A 24,397-nucleotide genomic window follows, 5' to 3' on the forward strand; every position below is an offset into this window, starting at 1 on the left:
TTAGCGGTCATTGACCTTGGCAGTTGGGCTCTCTGAGTAAAGGGAGTGGCGCCGATCAGTCTGTGGCTGTATCGGTTGCTTGATTGGAGTTCTATTGTCCTGGGGAACGGGCCATTAAAATGCAAACGAGCGGGGGTTTCGATCAGGTCTGGTTACCTGCGTTTCAAATACACAGAAGCTCTGTATCTGTCTGAGTCCTGGGTTGGCCATGATTCCCATGGGCCTTTGCAGGTGGCCATCTCAGATGGCTACAGGAAGGACAACTAATGTTGGCCCAGCTAGCGAGGCCCACATCCCAGGAATTAATTAATAACCTCCAAGATTTACCGTGGTCCCACAGAAGTTAAGTCTCTTACAGTTGTTCTTTATCCAGACAGACATTACTTGTGGGCATCTTGTAAAGAACTGAATCACCACTATCTTTCTATGCAATATTTCCTTGATTACAGCAACACAGGGTATTGGACAGCTAATTGCTGTGAATCTGTGAAGTTATTACCCCGACTGCTGTGGAACTAAACAAAAAAGGTTGAATTCTGGCAGAAGTATTGAGGTAAATTACTGACACAAGTCTGAAATAAAAGTATCCATCAGATACTGAATATGACAAGATCCAGCAAGGTAACCTGATCTGCTTCCAAAGGTAACAAAATTGAAGATTGTAGCTCCCATAAGGACTGACATTTCTCTTAAAAGTCAGACTGTTGGCGGCACAGTGGCGCAGTGGCTAGCACTGCTGCCTCACGGCGCCGAGGTCCCGGGTTCAACCCTGACCCCGGGTCACTGTCCGTGTGGAGTTTGCACATTCTCCCCGTGTCTGCGTGGGTCTCACCCCCACAACCCAAAGATGGCCAGGCTAGGTGGATTGGCCACACTAAATTGCCCCTTAATTGGAAAATATTTTTTAAAGGTCAGAGTGGATTTGAACCATTGATCGTCAGGTGAAAGATAATGTGTTCTCCCACTGTCCTCCTCTCAACCCCCCAGTTCCCCAGATAACTATGGGGTGTTTTTTTGTAACAGTGAAAAGACAGACCTGCCCCATTTCTCTGCAGATTAAAAATTCATTAAAATTCAAGATCTTCTTCATGGTCCCCAGAACCTCAAAAGCAATTTCTTATCAGTCAGTGCCCCATGTTTTTATACACAGGAAGTCATCCCAAGTGTCGGCTCACGTACGAGCACATGAATCAGGGGCAGGAGTAGGCCATTCGGCCCCTCGAGCCTGCTCTGCCATTCGTTAACATCATGTCTGATCTGACTGTGGCCTCAATTCCACAGAGGGCGGAGCTTAATATCGGTTGGAATTCAGTCCCAATTTTAAAGTTGGGAACTTGAGGATCTGAACACAGCGAGCATTCCTCTGTCCAACATATTTTGTGTTTAATTTTCTAATCTCCCTGATAAATGTTGGTGTCTGCATTTAGAATGGCGAATTCGCATGTAAACCTGTCATGTTATAACCAGATGTTCCTACCAGATGGGGGCGCTATTTTGGCTTGTGTTGGATCCTGGGAAATTTGACCCAAGCGCTATTCAGTCTAAAGTCAGCACTTCAAACAACGACAACATGCACACTTTAGTAAACTGGTGTCTTTTTTTTTAAGGGAATCTAAACAGTTACTTACGGAACGACCTGGGTAGGCAGTTAGCGTTGGTGCTGCTAATTGACTTTGCAATACAGGTATGTGTTCCTGATTCCTAAGTGAGGTAGTGCATCGTTCATGTTGGATAGGAGAGTGGTTCTCAAACATTTTCTTCTACTTAGGCAGAGCAAAAGACCCCTTGGGCCACCTACTGGTCCTGTCACAAGCACTTTCACTTGCCACTGCAAAAAGACTTCTCAGAATGAATGGCAATTTTTGGAAACGATAAATATCTTGCTGCTTTTTAAAAATAAATTTAGAGTACTCAATTATATTTTTCCAATTAAAGAGCAGTTTAGCGTGGCCAATCTACCTACCCTGCACATCTTTGGGTTGTGGGGGTGAAACCCACGCAAACACGGGGAGAATGTGCAAACTCCACAGTGACCCAGAGCCGGGATTGAACCTGGGACTTTGGCGCAGTGAGGAAGTAGTGCTAGCCACTGCACTACCGCGCTGCCCCTTCTTGCTGTTTTTTTGATACTCTATGTAATAAATACTCATTTTCTAAATTAAACGTCGAGCCAGAACTTCCGTGCAATGACAATCCCAGTCGGATTGTCACTCCGCTTCACTGGTCGGGAGCTGCGACATTCTCCTCGGGCCGAGGGGGGCGTGGCGGGGAGGGGAGGGGGCGACATGCAGGGAAGCGGCTTCCCGACACCTTCAGTCTAGGGTAGCAGCATTGGGGGGAGTGAAGACACACACACCTTTTTTTCAGCACTACAAGCTGCCATGAAGCAGATAGGTGTTAGAGGTCCCTGGACATCTTCTGGAGTGCCTCCCTGATCCGGGACATCAAAAGTTCCGGGCCCAGAAATAAATTATTAATTCATCCTGGAAATGAACATTTTTACTTGACATTTTCACGTTATTTGTGTTAATACCACACCAGAGCCCATTTATTTGAAAAATTTGAATATGTTATAACTTTATCACAAACCTCTGATACCTTACGTCGATATCAATCCAACAACGCCAAAAGAAACATGTATTTTGCTCACAAAACTGCACGCTGTAGCTCACGCCCAGGACGAGTTGTGTTGTGCCAGTGAGAGCAGGTCTGATTGTGTGGCATTACCTGAGTGGTGGGGGTGAGGTTTCTGCCTGATCTGTTCATGGCTGCCATGACCTTGTGGGTCAGACACTTGCATTTTGGACCAACTCGTCAATCACTGTTTTGGGCCAGGGTTTAGAGAACACCAAAGTATATCATGGAGTTCACCTGACCCACAACCTTTAATAGACTTTGGTGATGAGGAGCACAAGGGCCCACTTTCCAGGTGTGATGCAACAGAGATCTTAAGTATTTTTAAACAAAACAATGTTTATTCTATGAATCCAGTTAACATTTAAGAAACACACAGTAAACATCTTATCAACTCCCAACACTAATACCCCCGCCCCCCACCCCCCCCCCCACCCCCACAACGATACAGTACTCTATAGGTAACCCTTAGTAACTTTCCCAACAACATCCATAAGCCAAACACCCTTTATCCTACCAAAACAGTAGGTTTGCATTCCTTACAGAAACAGGTATTACTTTGAAATTATCAAGTGATCTGGAGACATTCTTCAGCATGCAGAGAGAGAGACCAAAATACACCTTCTTGGTTTGGATGCAGCTCCCCAACTGAAAACCGAAAGTAAAACTCAGAATCACAAACAGCTTCCAGCTCAAAACGAAAGTAAAAAGCAGAGCCAGAGCCCAGCTCCGCCCACACAATGACATCACTGCAGCCACTTGAGAAGACAAACATTTCTTAAAGTGACATTCCCATGACAATGGGCCCTTGCGGACTCTTTGAAAGACACTGAAATAAAGCACTTTGGAAGTAAATGGACCAGTGGCAATCTGATTAATGACCCCCCCTCCCCTCTGTTTCTGCAGGTTGTGGATGGAATGATTTATATGGAAGAAAATGATTACGTTCATCGGGATCTGAGGTCAGCAAACATTGTTCTGTCTGACACACTGGAATGCAAGATTGGAGATTTCAGCCTGGCTCAGAAACTCAAAGATCACAGATACATCCTCTGCAAAGGTACATGGAACTGAGGGTTAAATGTTGAGACAGTGTCTCTCCAGGCTGAGGAAACGCGAACACGGGTTCACAGTCACAGGATATTGAGGGCTGAGGTGAGGAGAAATTCTTTCACTTGCAGTATTGTGAGTATTTGGAATGCTCTAACCCAGAAGATGCTCAGTATCTTCAAGACTGAGTTTGAGATTTTAAGAGGTCTAAGGACAGTGTAGCTGATGTGGATCAGCAACGGTGCTGTTGAACTGTGGAGCTCACACCTGCTCCTATTTAATGTGTTCTTATGGAAGCCCAGGAATGCACTCTGGATAATCAATTACTGTGTGTTCTTAATTCATGGAATGTGGGCTTCGCTGGTGAGGACTGTATTTATTTCCCACCCTTAGTTGCCTTTGCGAAGGTGGTGGTGTGCTTATTTCTTGAATCACTGCAGTCACTGTGGTGTAGGTACACCCACAGTGCTGTTAGGGAGGGAGTTCCAGGGTTTTGACCCAATGACAGTGAGGAAATGGTAATATTGTTCCAAGGCAGGATGAGGGAGCTTCCAAGGGCTGGGGTTCCCATGCATCCGCTGCCCTTGTTCTCCTAGATGGTGATGGCTGTGGGTTTGCAAGGTGCTAAGGAGCCTTGGCGAGTTACTAAAGTGCAATTTGTAAATGGTACACACGGCTGCTATTGTGCATTGGTGGTGGTGGGAGTGAATGTTTATGGATGGAGTGCCAATCAAGCAGGCTGCATTGCCCTGGATGGCGTAGAGCTGCACTCATCCAGGCAAGTGGAGAGTATTCCATTACATTCCTGACTTGCGCCTTGTAGTTGATAGACAGGCTTTGGGGAGTTAGGGGACTCAATGCAGGATTCCCAGCCTCTGATCATCTCTTGTAGCCACAGTATTAATACAGCTGGGCCCAGTTAAGTTTCTGGTCAGTGGTAACCTCCAGGATGTTGACTGTGGGGGATTCAGTGATGGTAATGCCGTTGAATATCAAGGGACGGTGGTTAGATCCACTCTTGTAGGGGATGGTCATTGCCTGGTACTTGTGTGGCGCGAATGTAACTTGCCACTTGTCAGCCCGAGCCTGGATATTGTCCAGGTCTTGCTGCATTTGGACAGGGACTGCTTCATTATCTGAGGAGTCACGAATGGTGCTGAACATTGTGCAGTCATCTGCAAACATCCCCACTCCTGACCTTATGATGGAAGGAAGGTCATTGATGAAGCAGCTGAAGATGGTTGGACGGAGGACACGACCTTGAGGAACTCCTGGAGCTGAGATGATTGACCTCCAACCACTATAACCATCTTCCTTTGTGCCAGGAATGATTTTTAAAAAAAATTATTACGAAAGTTTTTCCAATATAACACCTTCACAGCCATATTCACATAACAATTACAATATTTATATCCCTCTACCCCCCCCCCCCCCCACACACACACACCCCCAAATCAAAATCCCCCCCAAAACAGCAAAAGGCCCGTAACATCTGACGGTGACCAGCTCCCTGGAGTAGGAAACGAACAGCTGCCACCTCAGGTGGAACCTTCCGTTGACCCGCTCAAGGTATACTTGACTTTTTCTAAATGTAAAGAACTCAGTCAGGTCACTTACCCACTCTGTGGCACTGGGCGGAACACAGACCCATCCAAACAGAATTCACCGTCGGGTCGTTAGCGAGGTGAAGGCGAGGGTGAGGGCGAGGGTGAGGGCGAGGGTGAGGGCGTCTGCTTTCACGCCCGTCTGCAGCTCCAGTAAATCTAAAACCCCAAAGATAGTCACCAAAGGTGACATGCTGCTGAAGGAGACCCAGAAGCTGATAAGCTTAGAACAAGACCAGAACATGCGTGTATGGTGCGCGGACCCCTAGAAGACCCCTCGCACCTATCGCCTACTTCCAGGAAGAACACACTCACCTGTGCCCTGGTCAGATGTGCCCTACGAACCTTAAACTGAATCAGACTGAGCCTAGTGCACAAGGAGGTGGAATTCACTCTGTATAGAACCTCACTCCACACCACCCCCTCCCCAAACATCTGGTCCAGCTCCCCCTCCCGCTTCCTCTTAACCTCATCCAGTGGAACCTGTTCCATCGACACAAACTATAAATGTCCGACACCTTCCTCTCCCCTACATCAACCACTAAAAGAACCCGATCCGTTAACGAGGGTGAAGGTGCGAAGGGGAAGGAGGTCATCTCCTTGCCTACAAAGCCGTGTACCTGATAACACTGATACAGATAGGCCCTCGGAAGCTGATACGTTCCACCCACTCCTCAAAACCAGCGAACTTCCCACCAATAAACAAATCTCCAAACCGCTCCAGTCCCTCCTCCCTCAATGTCCCAAACGGCGAGTCCAAGGCCACAGGTACAAAACAATGCTTTTCACAGATTAGGGCCAATAACGATATAGCACCCAGCTGAAAATGCTGCCGAAACTGTCTCCATATTCTCAAGGAGGACGGACTGGAAGTCCATTTTGCCGGGGAGAATCAGAAGGCTCTCAAACTGGAACCACTAAAGGCACTCCTCTCTATCCGGCCCCACACAGACTCTGTTCCCCTGCACCACCCCCACACTCTCTCAGTATTCACCGCCCAAGAATAAAATAATAGACTGGGCAAAGCCAGGCCTCCAGACTGTCTATCCCTTTGCAAAAACACCCTGCGAATCCGTGTGGTCTTATCCGCCCAAATAAAAGAAGATATCATTTTGCTAACTTTCACAAAGAATAATTTAGGAAGGAAGACTGAACGGCACTAGGGGAGGATGTTCATCTTTACTGAACCCTACCTGCCAAGGTCAGGTTTCCCCACTTTTTCAGATCCGCCTTCATCGCATTGACCAGTTCCCCGAAATTTAGTTTACGGAGCGAGGCCCAATCGTAGTCCACTCAGATTCACAGATAATGGAAGCTGGACCTGGCCAAAGGACAAACTCTCCGGGAGATTCACCGGAAAGCAGTCACTTTTAACGAAGTTCAAGTTATACCCCGGGAAGGAGGCAAACCTCCCGAGCAGCTTCATTGTCTCGTCTGCCCTGGCGAGCGTGCCTGTCACAAACAGCAACAAATCGGCCGCATTCAATGCTCCCCCCCCCCCCCCCCCCACCCTCTCTATCCCCCTCCACTATGGATGACCTCAATGTTATGGCTCAGTCGCGGGGAGAGTGGGCACTCATGTCTCGTGCCTCTCTTCAGGTGGAAACTCAAACCATTCGTCTGAACGCTCACGGTGAGGCCCTATACAGGAGCTGGAACCGAGCTATAAATTTAGGCCCATTGCCAAACCTCCCAAGGATCTCAAATAAACACCCCCACTCCACCCTACCCAACACCTTTTCCACATTCAATGAAATAATCACCTCCGGCTCAGTGGCTGGAGAGGGGGTCAGAACTACTTTTTTTTTTTGAAAAACATTTTTTCGGAGGCATTTTCAAATATATACAGAACAAAGAAGAAACAAAGCAAAAACCAAACACGGAAACAACAAACAGCCTAAACATCCTGACCCCCCCCCACCCATCTCCCCCCACTAAACCCGCTGCCACCCGGCACCTTCACCCACCTTTTTTAACTTTTACCCCAAGCCGAACTGTAAAAAAGAACACTTGCCCAACCTACACCCACACATAGTAAATCCGCCTGGCATGCACACCCACATTCCCCATACTGACAACTCCAGAGTTCAGTGTCCTCACACGTCCATGGTCCCTCATGAGATTATTCGCCTCCTCCGGTGTATTGCAATAAATTCCTAATTCTGGTACATGACCCACAGGCGAGCAGGGTACCGCACCCCGAACTTCAATCCTTTCTTGTAGAGGACCCCCTTGGCCCTGTTGAACCCAGTCTGGCGCTTGGCCAACTCTGCACCCAAGTCCTGCTAGATACGCACCACGTTTCCTTCCCAGGTACACTCCCTCATCTTCACCAACCTTATCGAGAATATGATGCAACTGCATCACCATCGCCCTCAGCTGCTCCCCCGCCTTTGACCACCTCTTCAACCCCTGGTGCGCTCCATCCCGTACCAGCCTCCCCGAACAGGCGCCGGAATGTGGCGACTAGGGGCTTTTCACAGTAACTTCATTTGAAGCCTACTTGTGACAATAAGCAATTTTATTCATTTCATTTCATTTTCATTTCATTCATTCATTCATCCACCTCAGGAGGACCATCAAAGACACCCTCCCCCACCAGCTTCTCAAACATCTTCGTCACGTACTTTATGGCCTGCGTTCCTTCAATCTCTTCAGGCAGACCCACAATTCTAAGATTCTGCCTCCTGGAACGATTCTCCAGGTCCTCCACCTTCTCCCTCTGCTGTATCTGGCCCTCCGCCATGAGCATCATCTCTGCCTCAACATGGCAACCCGGACCTCATGATCCACCACCAACCCCTCCACCTTCTGGAGCACTAAACTCTGCACCTCCAGCCTTTGCTCCACTCTCTCAATAGCCGCCCTGATCGGCTCTGTCACCTTAGCCAGGTCCTCCAAGGCCTCTTGTCTCTGCTGCTATAACATAGCATTCAGAAATTCACCAATTGCTCGGTAGACCTCTGGGCAGACAATGATGCCCCACAGCCCTCCGCCATTCTTTCCTCTGTCGCACTGCGAAAGTTCTCCCGGCCAGACTGCCGTCCCTTGCTCGTAACACTCCTCATTTGATGAACCATAAACCGGCCCCACCAGAGGAGAATTCCTGTATCTCCCTGTTAATGCACTTTACACCAGCAAATGCCCCCTATATCGGGTGAAAGGACCTAGCAATTCCATTTCGAGCAGAAGCCACCAAATGAGTGACCACTCACTCCATGGCCGCCACTGGACGTCCCAGGTCAAAACAACATTAAAGCCGTCTCTGAACATTGGCTGATAACTACCTCCCCATAAACCCCATTTGTTCTGCCGATATAACCCCTGGGAGGCAGGGCTCCAAGCGTAAAGACAAGATCTTCGCAACTGCATTCAGTAACAAAATGAGCATTACAACCCACACTCTGCTGGATCATTATCCTTCTTTAAGATCCAGAAAATCGACACCTGGGTCAATGTGGCTGGCAACACCCCCTGGGACATCGAATCCTGAAACATTTCTAACAGCAATGGGGCCAGCTGCCCCGCAAACGTCTTGTAAAATTCAATCAGGAATCCATCTGGTCCTGGTCCCTTACCCGACTGCATTAGACCCACGTATTTCATCACCTCCTCTAAGGTCAGCGGGGACTCCAGTTCCTCCTGTCTCTCCTACTCCACCATCGGGATAGACAAACCATCCAAGAACTCCACCATAGACAGCCTGTCCTTTGGGGGCTCCGACTTGTGAAGGTTTTGATAAAAAAACCTCAAAGGCCTCATTAACCTTGGCTGGACCAGAGACAACCTGCCACCCAAGTCCTATACCTGCACTATTTCCCATGAAACCGCCTGACACCTCAGCTGGTGCGCCAACAGGCGACCTGCCTTCTCGCCATGCTCATAAAAAGCCCCCTCGAACGTTGTAGCTGGCGCACTTCCGAGTCCATCGAAAGCAGCCTAGACTCCAACTGTAATTTCTTCCTACTTGCCAGTAGCTCCGGTGTTTGACTAACTGAATATTGGTGATCCACCTCCAGGATGCCATCCACCAACTTCTGCCTCTCCTCCCTCTCAATCCTCTCCTTATGTGCCTTGTAATAACCACCTTCAGAGCCTCCCACAATGTGGAAAGTGAAATCTCCTCACTTCTGTTACACCCCAGATACTCCTGAATGGTGGAGGAAATCCTCTCTCAGAATCCCTTATCCGCCAACGGCGACATCTCCAACCTCCACTGGGGAGGTCACTGAGCAGGACCTGACCACACCACCACATCCACAAAATGCGGAGCGTGACCAGCGATCACTATCGGCGATTACCCCACTATTATGGCCAGGGTTTAGAAAACTCCAAAATAGATCATGGAGTTCACCTGACCTACAACTGTTTATTGATTTTGGTTACGATGAGCACAAGGGCCTGCCTTTCAGCTGTTAGTCAACACAGGCCGTAAGACTTTTAATCAAAACAAGGTTTAGTCTACGAATTCAGTTAACATTTTATAAACACAGGCAGTACGCATTTTTATCAACTACAAACATAAATACCCCACACAGCTACAGTACTCTATGTATAACCTTTAATAAATTCCCCCTTAAGCTGTTCCAATTTAATAACAAGGTCCTATAAACCAGAAAGCCCTTTTACCGAAACAGTAGGTTTAAATTCCTTCCAGGAAACAGTTATCACTTTTAAATTATCAAGTGATCTGGAAGCACCTTTTAACATGCGGAGAGAGAGAGAGAGAGACAAGACAAAACTTATCTGTCTGAATCCAGCTTCCAATTGAGCCACACAACAGCTCCCAGCTCAAAAACGAAAGTAAAACTCAGAGCCACAGCCCAGCTCCACCCACACAATGACATCGCTGAAGCCATTTGATAAGACAAAACATTTCTTAAAGGGACACTCCCATGACACCACCCCCACCAGCAGGGACCTAGCAACCACAAATAAATCGAATCTAGAATATATCTGATATGCCTGAGAGAAGAAGGAAAACTCCTTCCCATCTGGGTGTAAATATCTCCACGTGTCTGCTCCCCCCATCTGATCCACAAAGGCCAAAAGGACCGTTGCCACTCCCAAAGGCCTCACAGCCTTAGGCCTCGACCTATCCAATCGAGAGTCCAATACACAGTTAATGTCCCCTCCCAGGATTAGTTGGTGCAGGTCCAAATCGGGGATCAATGATAGCAACTTTTTGATAAGAGAAACACCCTGGATCTCTTTTCCAGGCCTCTCAACCCCCTCACGTTCATGTGACCAGCCGGATGGAGGGTCATCTACCCCCTCCCGTACCAGGGCCAGCCATTCCCACCCTGTGGGGCAGTCCAGCAGCCTCTCTAGGAGAGCCGATTGCATGCCCACCCAAGATGGGCGCCAAATCCCACAACACGGCTGAACAAAGAAAAGTCCCCAGCCACCGTCAGAAAACTAACCCAATCACTGATTTCATCCAGGGATTTGATAGAAAGGTTGATTTAGCCACTCTATCCTTGGACTGAGTAGAGGAACATAAATTATCCAGGCTTCCTATTCCTAATTGCCCATTCACCCTGCTGAAAAATCCACTTGTACAGAGATCAGCAGAAATATCTTCCTGTATCAATCAGCCTTTTCGGAATTTAATGAACTGGAGGGGGAACAAGTTATCCTCAATCCCAAGAAGTTGCCTGAGAGGAAGGAGACACTTCAGAAGAGCAGTCATATATCCTTCTTCCATCCAGTCCCTGGAGATCACACATTAATCCTCACCCATTGCTCAGTGAGTAAAGTAGTCACCATCGTCCCAGATGACCCTTTGAGGGGGAGAGCTGACTGGCGGTGATTTAACCTGAGGGTCACCACACCTCAAGCGAGGGGCAAGGTGGAGAAGGCGGGGCCTTCTTAAATAACCTTGACCAGTACGGAAATTGAACCCACGCTGCATCACAAACCAGCTGTCCAGCCACCTGAGCTAAGCTCAGTGGGTAACACACTCTCTCAGAGTCAGAAACTTGTAGGTTCAAATCCCACTCCATAAAAATCTAGTCTGACACTCCCAGTGCTGTACTGAAAGAGTGCTGCTCTGTCAGAACAGCTTTTTGAATGAGATGCTAAACTGAGGCCACATCTGTCCTCTTAGGATGTCAATGTTTTAAAAAATATTTTCATGGGATGTGGACTTCGCTGGCTAGACCAGCATTTGTTGCCCATCACGCATTGCCCTTGAGAACGTGGAGATGAGCTGCCTCTTGAACAGTTGCACTCCTCTGGTGTAGGTACACCCACAGCGCTGTTAGGGAGGGAGTTCCACAATTTTGACCCAGCAACAGTGAAGGAACGGCGATATATCTCCAAGTCAGGATGGTGAGTGGCTTGGAGGGGAACTCCCATGTGGTGGGGCTCCCAAGTATCTGATGACCTTGTCCTTCCAGACGGTAGTGGTCATGGATTTGTAAGGTGCTGTTGAAGGAGAGTCTTGGTGAATTGCTGCTCTGAGTCTTGTAGATGGTACACTGGGCTGCCACTGTCCGTTGTCGGTGGAGGGTGTGTATGTCGGAGGTGGTGAATGGAGTGCCAATCAAACTGCTTTGTCCTGGATGGTGTCGAGCTTCTTGAGTGTTGTTGGAGCTGCAGTCATCCAGACAAGTGGAGAGTATTCCATCACACTCCTGACTTGTGCCTTGTAGATGGTGGAAAGCCTTTGGGGATTCAGGAAGTGAGTTACTTGCCGCAGGATTCCCAACTTCTGACCTGCTCTTGTAGCCACAGTATTTATAGTTCAGTATAACCACCTTAAAGCACCACCTGCCCTACTTGTAGCCATGTCGGCAGATTGCACATTGGACTTATCAGCTTTTTCAGAACCCAATAGATGGGGTGGAAACAAATTATCCTCAATCCCAATAAATTGCCTTAAAAGAAGAAGACACGTCAGAAGTACTTCATTGGTTGTAAAGGGGATATCGAAATGCAAGTTCTCTCTTCTTTTCATATGACCCTCACTTTGCATTTTATATTGGTCCAGGGGAGGAGAGGAGTGGGATGAGATGGGACAGAGAGGAGATATTGTCAAGGCAACAGGGTGATAGGTTATTGCCCTCCGCTTTAGGGGTGCAACATTGGATTTCCACCAATTGGGACACCTCAAAATCTACCCACCTGTCTATCTCAGTCGCGTCCACTGGCTATATTGTCAGGAGGGCCATTTCTAAAATCATAGAATCCTGCAACATTTGGCCCATTGTAACTGGTCCAGATCTTTGAAAGAACTATCCAATTAACCCCATATCTTTCAATGTCCTGTGCTTCTAGATGAAAAAGTTGCAGTAAAATGGTCTGCGCCTGAAGTCTTCAAGGAGGAAGCACACACGACAAAATCTGATGTCTGGTCCTTTGGGATTTTCCTGATGGAGCTGGTGACTTACGGGCAGTCACCGTACCCAGGTATGTGTCACCTCTACCTCAGGGATCCAATTATCTACAATGGGAAAGATGCTTCATTTCTACATACAGTCTGACAATATCCAACTTCATCTTCAAGCAGCATTGCTGCAATCTGGGCCTTCAGGCTGCACTCCGCACTGATTTGGGAGCTGGATAAAACTATAGCTACTGACCCTCTCCAAAGATTGACCACGAGGTTCAGACAAGCCCAGGTGATGCAACTTGAATGTTAACTTGCAACAAATTTATCAATTCATTGTATAAAATTGAACGATTTAGTTAAACTTTGGGAACTGAATGGTGTGCGGTCACGGAATCCTGAGCTCTAGAACCAGATAACTAATATTATCAGAGACTAGGGGGGAATAGCAGGTTAGAGTGACTGAATAGCACACAGCAGGAAGATCCTCGGTTCTGGAGCTGAAATACAAAGGGGTAGAAGTTATATTGAAAGCATTGGTTAGACTCCACCTGGAGTAACTCTGCTCAGATATGGACACCGCACCTCAGGAACGTTACATAGGCCGTTGAGGGAGCATCTTAGAGACAGCTTTCTTCTTGGTTACTTAACCAGATGTGGGTTCGCTGGCAAGGCCAGTATTTGTTGCCCATTTGTTACCCATCTCTTGAACTGAGTGGTTTTCTCATCCACTTCAGAGGGCCGTTAAGAGTCAACCACATTGGTGATGGTCTGGAGTCACATGTAGGCCAGACCGGGTAAGGATGGCAGAGTGTGCTAGTCAGAGTAGGAATGGCAGGATGGCTAAGATGAATGCGTGGCTTGAGGGACAGTGCAAGAGGGAGGGAGTCAAATTTCTGGGACATTGGAACCGGTTCTGGGGGAGGTGGGACCAGTACAAACCGGACGGTGTGCACCTGAGCAGGACTGGAACCAATGTCCTAGGGGGGTTGTTTAGCAGCGCTGTTGGGGAAGGTTTAAACTAATATGGAAGGGGGATGGGATCAGATGCAGGAGGTCAGAGGGAAGTAAAGTGGGGACAGAAACAAAAGACAGTAAAGGGTAAAAGTGAAAGGCAGAGAAACCAAAGTCAAAAATCAAATAGGGTCACATTACATCATAATTCTAAAAGGGCAATAAATGTTTAAAAAACAAGACTCTGTGTCTCAATGCGAGGAGCATTTGTAATAAGGTTGATGAATTAACTGCACTGACAATCACTAACGAATATGATGTAATTGGGATCACGGAGACCTGGCTCCAGGGTGACCAAGGATGGGAACTCAACATCCAGAGATATTCAATATTCAGGAAAGGTAGAAGGAAAGGAAAGAGAGGTGGGGTAGCGTTGCTGGTTAAAGAGGAGATTAACGCAATCGTAAGAAAGGACATTAACCTGGATGATGAGGAATCTGTATGGGTGGAGCTGCAGAACACCAAAGGACAAAAAATGTTAGTGGGAGTTGTGTACAGACCACCAAACAGTAGTTGTGAGGTTGGGGATGGCATCAAACAGGAAATTAGAGATGTGTGCAGTAACGGTACAGCTTTATGGGAGACTTCAATCTGCATATTGATTGGGCTAATCAAACTGGTAGCAATGCCATGGCGGAGGATTTTCTGGAATGTCTAACGGATGGTTTTCACCAGCAATATGTCGAGGAACCAACTAGAGAGCAGGCCATCCTAGACTGGGTATTGTGCAATGAGAGAGGATTAATTAGCAAAGTTGTGGTGTGAAATCCTTTAGGGAAGAGTGACCATAATATGATAGAATTCTTCATTAAGATGGAGAGTAACACAGTTAAATCTGAGACTGGGGTCCTCAACTTAAAGAAAGCTAACTTTGATGGTATGAGATGTGCATTGGGTAGGATAAGCTGCCTAATGATACTTAAGGGTTGACGGTGTATAGGCAATGGCTGACATTTAAAGAGCACATGGATGAACTTCAATAATTGTACATCCATGTCTGGCGCAAGAGTAAGACGGGGAAGGTGGGTCAGCCATGGCTAACAGGGAAATCAGGGATAGTGTTAAAGTCAAAGAGGAGGCAAATAAATTGGCCAGAAAGAGCAGCAAGCCTGAGGACTGGGAGCAATTTAAAATTCAGCAGAGGAGGACAAAGTGTTTAATTCGGATGGGAAAATAGAATACTGGGGTAAGCTTGCAGAAAACACAAAAACTGACTGCAAAAGCTTCTATAGATATGTGAAGAGAAAAAGACTGGTGAAGACAAATGTTGGTCCCTTACAGTTAGAAGCAGGTGATTTCATAATGGGCAACAAAGAGACGGCAGACCAACTGAACAAATACTTTGGATCTGTCTTCACCAAGGAGGACCACAAATAACCTTCCGGAAATACGAGTAGACAGAGGGTCTAGCGTGAAGGAGGAACTGAAGGAAATCTTTATTAATCAGGAAATATATTGGGGAAATTGATGGGATTAAAACCCGATAAGTCCCCAGGGCCTGATGACCCAGAGGACTTAAGGAAGTGGCCCTAGAAATAGTGGACGCATTGGTGATCATTTTCCAGCATTCTATAGACTCTGGAAGAGTTCCAATGGATTGGAGGGTAGCTAATGAATCTAAAAAAGGAGAGAGAAAGAAAACAGAGAATTATAGATCGGTGGTGGGAAAAATGCTGGAGTCAATTATTAAGGATGAAATAACTGAGCATTTGGAAAGCGGGGACAGGATGGATCCAAGTAGCATGGATTCTCTAAAGGGAAATCATGCTTGACAAATCTTCTGGAATTTTTTGAGGATGTGACCAGTAGAGTGGACAAGGGTGAACCAGTGGATGTTGCATATCTGGACTTTCAAAAGGCTTTTGACAAGGTCTCACACAAGCGATTAGTGAGCAAAATTAAAGCTCATGGTATTGGGGGTGTTGTGGGAAAAATCAACTACTTCAAGAGTCAGACTTGCTGTGATCAGATAAATGCAGTTTTATTGTTACACGAAGCTTCGGGAGGAAGCGTACGTACCCCGCGGTACGGTAGCCAGCCTTTCTCCCGGTTTGAATGGCAGTCATTAATTTTATACTTTGGGTTCACAATGAGCCCAGATATAAAACAATTATCACCTTGTTATCTTTAAACATTTTATAGATTGTACATCGCTATTTGTAAGCATTTTGCCATTTACACATGGCCACAGTCAGAGGTTTAGCAGGTTACAGGCAGCAGCAGGAAGGTAGTATCGATTGTCCCTTTGTTTTAGGAAATGGCCCAAGACATTTGTATTAGCATATCATTGAGTACACCTTGGCTGAAGTCAGCTTTATTCAAGTGGTGTCCCGCATTTATGTATTTCTTAATCTTCCTGTCTGGCTTCCTTTGTCCTGGATCTGTTCCTATCTGTCCTACTGGCACCCCGCGGGACTCCAGGCATCAGTTATGTCTGCTTTATTCTCTGTGTCCCCATCTTGTGTGTCAGGCAGCCATCTTCTGTGCCAAGTGCCCTTTTGAACTATTTCCCACTTCAGGGTAATGCATTGTCATGGATAGAGAACTGGTTGGCAGACAGGAAGCAGAGATTGGGAATAAAGGGGTCCTTTTCAGAGTGGCAGGCAGTGACTAGTGGGATACCACGGGGTTCAGTGCTGGGACCCCAGCTGTTCACAATATACATGAATGATTTGGATGAAGGAATTGCAATATCTCCAAATTTGCAGACGACACTAAGCTGGGTGGCAGTGTGTGCTGTGAGCAGGATGCAGAGAGGCTGCAGGGTGACTTGGACAGACTGGCTGAGTGGGCAAATACTTGGCAAATGCAATATAATGTGGGTAAATGTTAGGTTATCCACTTTGGTGGCAAAAAACAGGAAGGCAGATTATTATCTGAATGGTGGCAGTTTAAGAAAAGGGGAAGTGCAACGAGACCTGGGTGTGATGGTGGAACAGTCGCTGAAGGTTGGTGTGCAGGTACAGCAGGCGGTGAGGAAAACTAATGGCACGCTGGCCTTCATAGCGAGAGGCATTGAGTATAGGAGTAGGGATGTCTTGCTGCAGTTATACAGGGCCTGGGTAAGGCCATGTCTTGAGTATTGTGGCAGTTTTGATCTCCTAGTTTGAGGAAGGACGTTCTTGCTATTGAGGGTGTCCAGCGAAGGTTCCCCAGACTGATTCCCGGGATGGCAGGACTGACATATGAAGAAAGACTGGATCGACTGGGCTTGTACTCACTGGAGTTTAGAAGAATGAGAGATGATCTCATAGAAATATATAAAATCCTGATGGGACTGGACAGGCTGGATGCGGGAAGAATGTTCCCGATGTTGGGGACGTCCAGAACTAGGGGTCACAGCCTGAGAATAAGGGGTCAGCCATTCAGGACTGAGATGAGGAAGAACTTCTTCTCTCAGAGAGTTGTGAAGTTGTGGAATTCTCTCCCACAGAAAGCTGCTGGGGCCGGTCTGTTGGATATATTCAAGAGGGAGCTGGACGTGGTCCTTGCGGCTAAAGGGATCAAGACCATAAGACATAGGAGCAGAAATAGGCCACTCGGCCCATCGGGTCTGCTCCGCCATTCAATCATGGCTGATATTTTTCTCATCCCCATTCTCCTGCCTTTTACCCATAACCCCCGATCCCCTTATTAATCAAGAACCTATCCATCTCTGTCTTAAAGATACTCAGTGATTTGGCCTCCACAGCCTTCTGCGGCAAAGAGTTCCACAGATTCACCACCCTCTGGCTGAAGAAATTCCTCCTCATCTCTGTTTTAATGGATCGTCCCTTTAGCCTGAGATTGTGCCCTCTGTTTCTAGTTTTTCCTACTAGTGGAAACATCCTCTCCACGTCCACTCTATCTAGGCCTCGCAGTATCCTGTAAGTTTCAATAAGATCCCCCCTCATCCTTCTAAACTCCAACGAGTACAGACTCAGAGTCTTCAATCATTCCTCATACGACAAGCTCTTCATTCCAGGGATCATTCTTGTGAACCTCCTCTGGGCCCTTTCCAAGGCTAGCACATCCTTCCTTAGATACGGGGCCCAAAACTGCTCACCATACTCCAAATGGGGTCTGACCAGAGCCTTTTACAGCCTCAGGAGTGCATCCCTGCTCTTGTATTCTAGCCCTCTCGACATGAATGCTAACATTGCATTTGCCTTCCTAACTGCCAACTGAACCTGCACGGTAACCTTAAGAGAATCGGGAACAAGGACTCCCAAGTCCCTTTGTGCTTCTGATTTCCTAAGCATTTCCACATTTAGAAAATAGTCTATGCCTCCATTTCCCCTTCCAAAGTGCATAATCTCACACTTTTCCACATTGTATTTCATTTGCCACTTCATTGCCCACTCTCCTAGCCTGTCCAAGTCCTTCTGGAGCCCGCCTGCTTCCTCAATAACACGTGCCCCTCTACAGATCTTTGTATCATCTGCAAACTTAGCAACAGCGCCTTCAGTTCCTGCTTCCAGATCATTAATGTATATTGTGAAAAGTTGTGGTCCCAGCACCGACCCCTGAGGCACACCACTAGTCACCGGCTGCCATCCTGAAAAAGAGCCCTTTATCCCCACTCTCTGCCTTCTGCCAGTCAGCCAATCCTCTATCCATGCCAGGATCTTACCCTTAACACCATGGGCTCCTAACGTATTTAATAGTCTGCCAGTCTGGGCAGCACGGTAGCATTGTGGATAGCACAATTGCTTCGCAGCTCGAGGGTCCCAGGTTCGATTCCGGCTTGGGTCACTGTCTGTGTGGAGTCTGCACATCCTCCCCGTGTGTGCGTGGGTTTCCTCCGGGTGCTCCGGTTTCCTCCCACAGTCCAAAGATGTGCAGGTTAGGTGGATTGGCCATGCTAAATTGCCCTTAGTGTTGGGTGGGGTTACTGGGTTATGGGGATGGGGTGGAGGTGTTGACCTTGGGTAGGGTGCTCTTTCCAAGAGCCGGTGCAGACTCGATGGGCCGAATGGCCTCCTTCTGCACTGTAAATTCTATGAAACTATGCGGCACCTTGTCAAAGGCCTTCTGGAAATCTAAATAAATCACGTCCACTGGTTCTCCTTTGCCTAACTTCCTTATTACTTCCTCAAAGAACTCTAACAGATTTGTCAGACATGATCTCCCCTCGACGAAGCCGTGCTGACTCAGTCCTATTTTATCATACACTTCCAAGTACTCAAGGGGTATAGAGAGAATGTGGGAGTGGGATACTGAATTTGCAGAATCAGCCATGATCATATTGAATGGTGGCGCAGGCCCAAAGGGCCGAATGGCCTGCTCCTGCACCTATGTTTTCTATGTTTCTATTTCCCTCCCTAAAGGACGTTCGTGAACCAGAGGATTTTTACAACAATTGGCCATTAATCTGGGGCAAAATAAATTGGCACGTGGGAAAGTGTGGATTGCCTATTGAAAGTCAGATTTTGATCGGGTTTTTTGCTGAATAGAGATGATTTGTGAGAGTAGTGTGACAATTGTGCATATTTCTTTGCAAAAGGCATTTGACAAAATACATCATAGATTTGTTGGCAAAATTAATGCCCATGGGATTAAAGGATCAGTGGCATGATAGATAGAAAATTGGTTCAGGGACAATGGAGTTGGCAGAAACCATCTTGTTACGAATCCTTTATTTGTCTTTGAATGGTAATGTCGTTTGCATGAAAGGGGAGATCCAGCATGGTAATGAACATATTACTGGACTAGTAATCCACAGAATGAGTTTAAATCTCAACAGCAATGCTCACCATCACCTTCTCAAGGGCAATTAGGGAAGGATAATAAATGTTGGTCCAACCCCACATCCCCTGAACAAATTGTTGCTACCACAGTGTGTCCTAATACGTATACGGTGGACAAATGACTGTAAGTCTACTTGCTTAAATCAAACAGTCTTTGTTCGCATTCATACAATGTTATAATTACACAATCACACTATCAACATCAGTTACACTACAGAGTACTACAAGTTCATACAAGACCTTGACTTAACTTCAGAGTGACTAGCAAGTACTAGACAGATATTGGCCTTTATCTGTGTGCTGAATCCTCAGTGTCCAGTCCTTGGCCTGGTCTGTTCCTCGCTCTGGTCCTCCTCCTGTTGGGAGGGTGATGGTCCTCCTCGTGTTGGCCGGTGAAGGTCATCGTTGTTTCATTGCTGCTGTACAGAGAGAGATTCCAAGGTGGTGCAGCACCTTTTAACCTGCTTGGATTTCGTGCCCTTTTTGGGCGGCCTTGGGTCATTGCCAATCATTTGATCAGGGCTCGATCACTCTGATCAATCAAGTCCAATCAGGGGCTGCACATCGATTTTGAGGTGGGCACTCGTTGGGTTGCCTGCAGGTGTTTGGGGGGCAGGTAGAACCCTTCCAAATATGGAGCTTAGGTGCCGTTGTGTCTGGTAAACAAGTGTGATTGACATGCTAGTCCTATTGTCTCGGGGATGGCCCTTTTCCTGTGTATTGGAGAGTCTGGGCTGCAGTTTATTCATCAGTGTTTATTTGAGCTTCAGCCTGCTTGTCCTTAAACTTGGCCAATTCTCCCAGCATGCTATGGAGGAGGCCATCGCTGGTGGCCATTTGGCCAAGAAATAAATGAGAAAAAGAAGGCAGAGATTTATGGTGAATGATTGTTTTTCAGACTGGAGGGACGTATACAGTGGTGTACCCCAGGGTTGATATTAGGACCACTGCTCTTGTTGATATTCATTAGTGTCTTGGACTTGGGTACCGAGAGCACAATTTTGAAGTTTACAGGTGGCTTGGAACTCAGAAATGCAGTGAACAATGAGGCTAGTAACAGGCTTCTGGAGGAGTTGGACAGACAGGTGAAGTGGGCAGAGAACTGGGAGATGAAAAACGTAACATGGGGGAAGTTCTACATTTTTGTAGGGAGAATGAGTACAGGCAATATGAACTAAATGACCGAATTTTAAAGGGAGTGCAGGAACAGAGAGGCCTGAGGGTTTACACACACAAATTGAAGGTGACAGGACAAGTTGAGAATGCTGAAGAAAGGGCATTTGGGATCCTTGACTTTATCGAGTGGAAAGACAGGAACATTATGCTAATTTCTAAACCAGAAATGATAGCAACAATCAGTAGATCTGTGACAAGAGTTAAAGTTCCAGGTCAATGACATTTCATCTGAACCTGTTCTCATTAAAGCTTGGACAAGGCAAGGATGTGGGTTTCCTTCCCTGAGGGACATTTGGGAACCAGCTAGATTTTGTGAGAATCGGACAGCCTCGCGGTCACATTGAAAAATGAAATGAAATGAAAATTGCTTATTGTCACAAGTAGGCTTCAAATGAAGTTACCTAAAATTCCCTAGTCGCCACATTCCGCCGCCTGTTCGGGGAGGCTGGTACGGGAATTGAACCGTGCTGTTGGCCTGCCTTAAAAGCCAGCGATTTAGGCCAGTGTGCTAAACCAGCCCCTCACGTTTGGTTCCGGAACTTTCTTTAAAAATTCGAAACTGCCCTCTTCAAATTCTGTTTGCTAATTGCTCCTTGGGATGGATTCCTATGTTAAAGGTGCTATATAAATGCAAGTTGTTATTGGGGTTTCAACTCATTCACTGGATTGCTAGTCCACTAGTCCAGTACCTCTCGCTTTCATGTGATGTGTCCATTCAAAGACGAACAGGAGTCCCTAATGAGGTGTCTTCTGGCTACCGACGTTTAATGATATCTCCTTTTTTTTCAGGTCTAACCTTTGCACAAACTCTTGACTTCTTGGAGAATGGGCTTCGCATGCAATGTCCGGTGGGGTGCTCAAAGGAGTTGTATCGGGTTATGTCAATGTGCTGGGATGAGAACCCCTGGAATCGGCCATCGTTTAAACGGCTGAGGGACCTGCTGGAAAATCTCTGATCCTCTCGTTGTGGCTTTAACATCTCCAGTTCTTGCTCTCTCCACCATGTGCCTGAGTCATTTGATGGACATAAATGTCGTTGTTTGCAGGACTGACCTTGTTTGCTGAGTCAAACCACAATGAATGATCTGAAATGAAGAATAACTGGAAGATAAACAAATCAGAGCCAATGTCTTAATAAAAATAATTTCTAATCTGCAAATAGGAAAGATTGTTGAGAATGTTTCTAAATCCACGGTATCCTCCAGACCTGAGTTTCTAACTGAAGAGGGGCAAGACGAATTATCATTTTAAAACACTTCACCTCTCTGCTTTATCACCCTTGCTCTCTTGAAGTTGTTTGCTCTGTCTCTCTTTGCAGTTCCACAGTTGCTACACACAGTTACGATGGGAACAGAGTCCCGTTACACGCACGACTAGCTCTGTGAGCACCGAGAATCACCATGCCATCAAATGGCCATTTGGGTAGATTGGGGAATGCGTGGTCGAGGCCACACTTAGTCCCGTTTCTTACACTGAGGCGCTCAGCTCACTGGAACATTTTAAAATGGCGTCCCAATATTTCGATCCCCCGACGCGACCCCCGAACACATACCCCTGCAAGCCCCAACTCATCTATAATGGGGTCTTCGGGCCCATCCACAACCTCTCGCACAGGGTACCCGTGGGCCTCGATCCGCAGCACGGGTAAAATGCCAGCAGTGCCACCTGAGCACCTTGGTAGTGCCAGGTTGGTACCCAGGTGGCACTGCCAGCCTCGCAGTGCCCAGGTGGCACCAGCTGTGCCATGGTGCCACCCCGCCCAGAGGGCATGCACCTGGGGGCCTCAAATCCCCTGGGAGCCCCCCACAAGTGCAGTTCCATCTGGTCCCCTTTTGTGGAGACCAGCACTGAATGGTGCTCATCCGAGCTCTCGAAGGAGAGGCGATTAGCTGTTTCACTCTAATATTGCAGATTTGATTTAAAAAGTGACCCTATCCACAATGGGCAGGATTCACATTGCAACGTCTCGCGAGATTGCGTTAGATCTCGCGAGCCGGGTAGACCCTGGAAGAGTGCTGCACTGCGCTGTCTTTCGGATGCAACACGGCCAGTAGATCTCACCCAGTATAGCAGGGTGCAGTCCCAGGTTGGGTGCAGAACATTGTCAGGAAAATACACTGTAGAGCCCCACCACAACATCCAGTCTGTTGCTCTATTTATTTATCTCGGTGAACCACAAGCCTTTCCCTTATATCGATCAAATGACCACACAACTAGTTAGTTAGTTCAAAAGATGGTTTATTTACATACACAAGGGTTATCTCAACATGCAAACACAATATCTATGAGTTAAACTACACCTATCAGCTGCAATAACCTGTACTTAACTTCAGGGCGACCTGCACTGTGCAAATGGATAAGGCCTTTATCTGGATTTCACTTGGCTGGTTCGAAGAAAGTGGCTGTGTCTCTGCTGGGCTCATCCGTCAGGTAGCGATCGTTGGTCTTGAACTTAGCTGGCTGTTCCTGCTACAATTGGTTTGGCACAGACCGGATCCAAGAGAGACAGAACACATGGCTGCGCTCTCTTTTATCCCTCTGGGATTTTGCGCTCTTTGGGGCGGTCCTTAACCTTGGACCCAATAGTTCGACAGGGCTCTGATCACTCTCTTCGATTTCAGCCAATGAAGGGGCGGGTGCCTTGGTGGCTGGGCGGGTCCTTAACGGTCATTGACCTTGGCAGTTGCGCTTTCTGAGTCAGGGAAGTGGCGCCGATCAGTCTGTGGCTGTACCGGTTGCTTGATTGGAGTTCTATTGTCCTGGGAAAATGGGCCATTAAAATGCAAACGAGCCGGGGTTTCGATCAGGTCTGGTTACCTGTGTTTTAGATACACATAGGCTGTGTATCTGTCTGAGTCCTGGGTTGGCCATAATTTCCATGGACCTTTGCAGGTGGCCACCTTAGATGGCTACAAGTCCGCACAGAAACCTTGTGGCCCCTCTATGTGCTGTTGGCCCGATTAGGCCAACAAGGGTATGTGTTCTCCCTGCATAGAAGAGGCACAAAGGATACCAGTTTAGCATTGCACCAATATGTGCAGGCATTGACCATCGAGGTGTTAAACAGAGGCCCACCTGTCCATTCAGGTGAACATAAAGGATTCCAGATGATATTTGAAGAAAAGCAGGTGAGTGGTCCGTTTGCACGTTCTCCCCGTGTCTGCGTGTGTTTCCCCCGGATGCTCCTGCTTCCTCCCACAGTCCAAAGAGGTGCAGGTAGATGGATTGGGCGTGCTAAATTGCCCCTAGGTGGGGTTATTGGGATAGGGCAGGGGAATGGGCCTAGGATGGGGGCTCTTTCAAAGGGTTGGTGCAGACTCAATGGGCCATATGGCCCACTTCTGCACTGCAGGGATTCTACGATTCTAGTATATTAACAAAGTAATTTACGTCTATATACAAGTGCAAGCACCATATTGTTACAGTGAAATAACACAGTCAATAAGATAGACAATCAGCTGTACGTCTATTTCTCGCTCGTTGCCTGGGCACTTCAGGCACTTTGTCATTCTCGGCCTTAGTTGTATTTTCAGGTTCTCCAGTAGATGCCTCTACCCTGGAAGGTTTTACAGTCTCTTTTTCTGAGGGATACTAGTAATAACAGTGTCATAATGTACACCAGTATATTATGGTGCAGACACACACACACACATTGATGGACATGCAGTGGGACCAATCAACATACACAACACCGCAGCCAATCACCAGTGAGAGCACACGCACTATAAAGACAAGGGACAGGAGAGTTCCCGCTCATTCTAGTAGCAGCCAGCTCGGAGCACAGAGCTCACAGCCTGCAACACAGACATTCACCATGTGCTGAGTGCATCAACTGGTTAGGACTAGGCAAGGGTCAA

The 24,397-nt window shown here is 47.2% G+C and overlaps 1 protein-coding gene across 3 annotated transcripts in view; it reads left to right on the forward strand.

Moving 5' to 3' along the window:
* LOC140428850 (tyrosine-protein kinase Lyn-like) overlaps window positions 1-21,692 on the forward strand; it is an 84,286-nt gene extending 62,594 nt beyond the window's left edge. For all 3 annotated transcript variants that reach the window (XM_072515503.1, XM_072515502.1, XM_072515504.1), the window contains 4 exons: window positions 1,608-1,684; window positions 3,541-3,694; window positions 12,570-12,701; window positions 21,330-21,692. In XM_072515503.1, the coding sequence (XP_072371604.1) occupies window positions 1,608-1,684; window positions 3,541-3,694; window positions 12,570-12,701; window positions 21,330-21,496 (530 nt within the window). In that variant the 3' untranslated portion in view covers window positions 21,497-21,692. The remainder of the gene's footprint in view (window positions 1-1,607; window positions 1,685-3,540; window positions 3,695-12,569; window positions 12,702-21,329) is intronic.
* Window positions 21,693-24,397: the final 2,705 nt, after the last annotated feature.

The sequence above is a fragment of the Scyliorhinus torazame genome, chromosome 8, assembly GCF_047496885.1.
Source record: "Scyliorhinus torazame isolate Kashiwa2021f chromosome 8, sScyTor2.1, whole genome shotgun sequence".
Classification (NCBI taxonomy): Eukaryota; Metazoa; Chordata; class Chondrichthyes; order Carcharhiniformes; family Scyliorhinidae; genus Scyliorhinus; species Scyliorhinus torazame.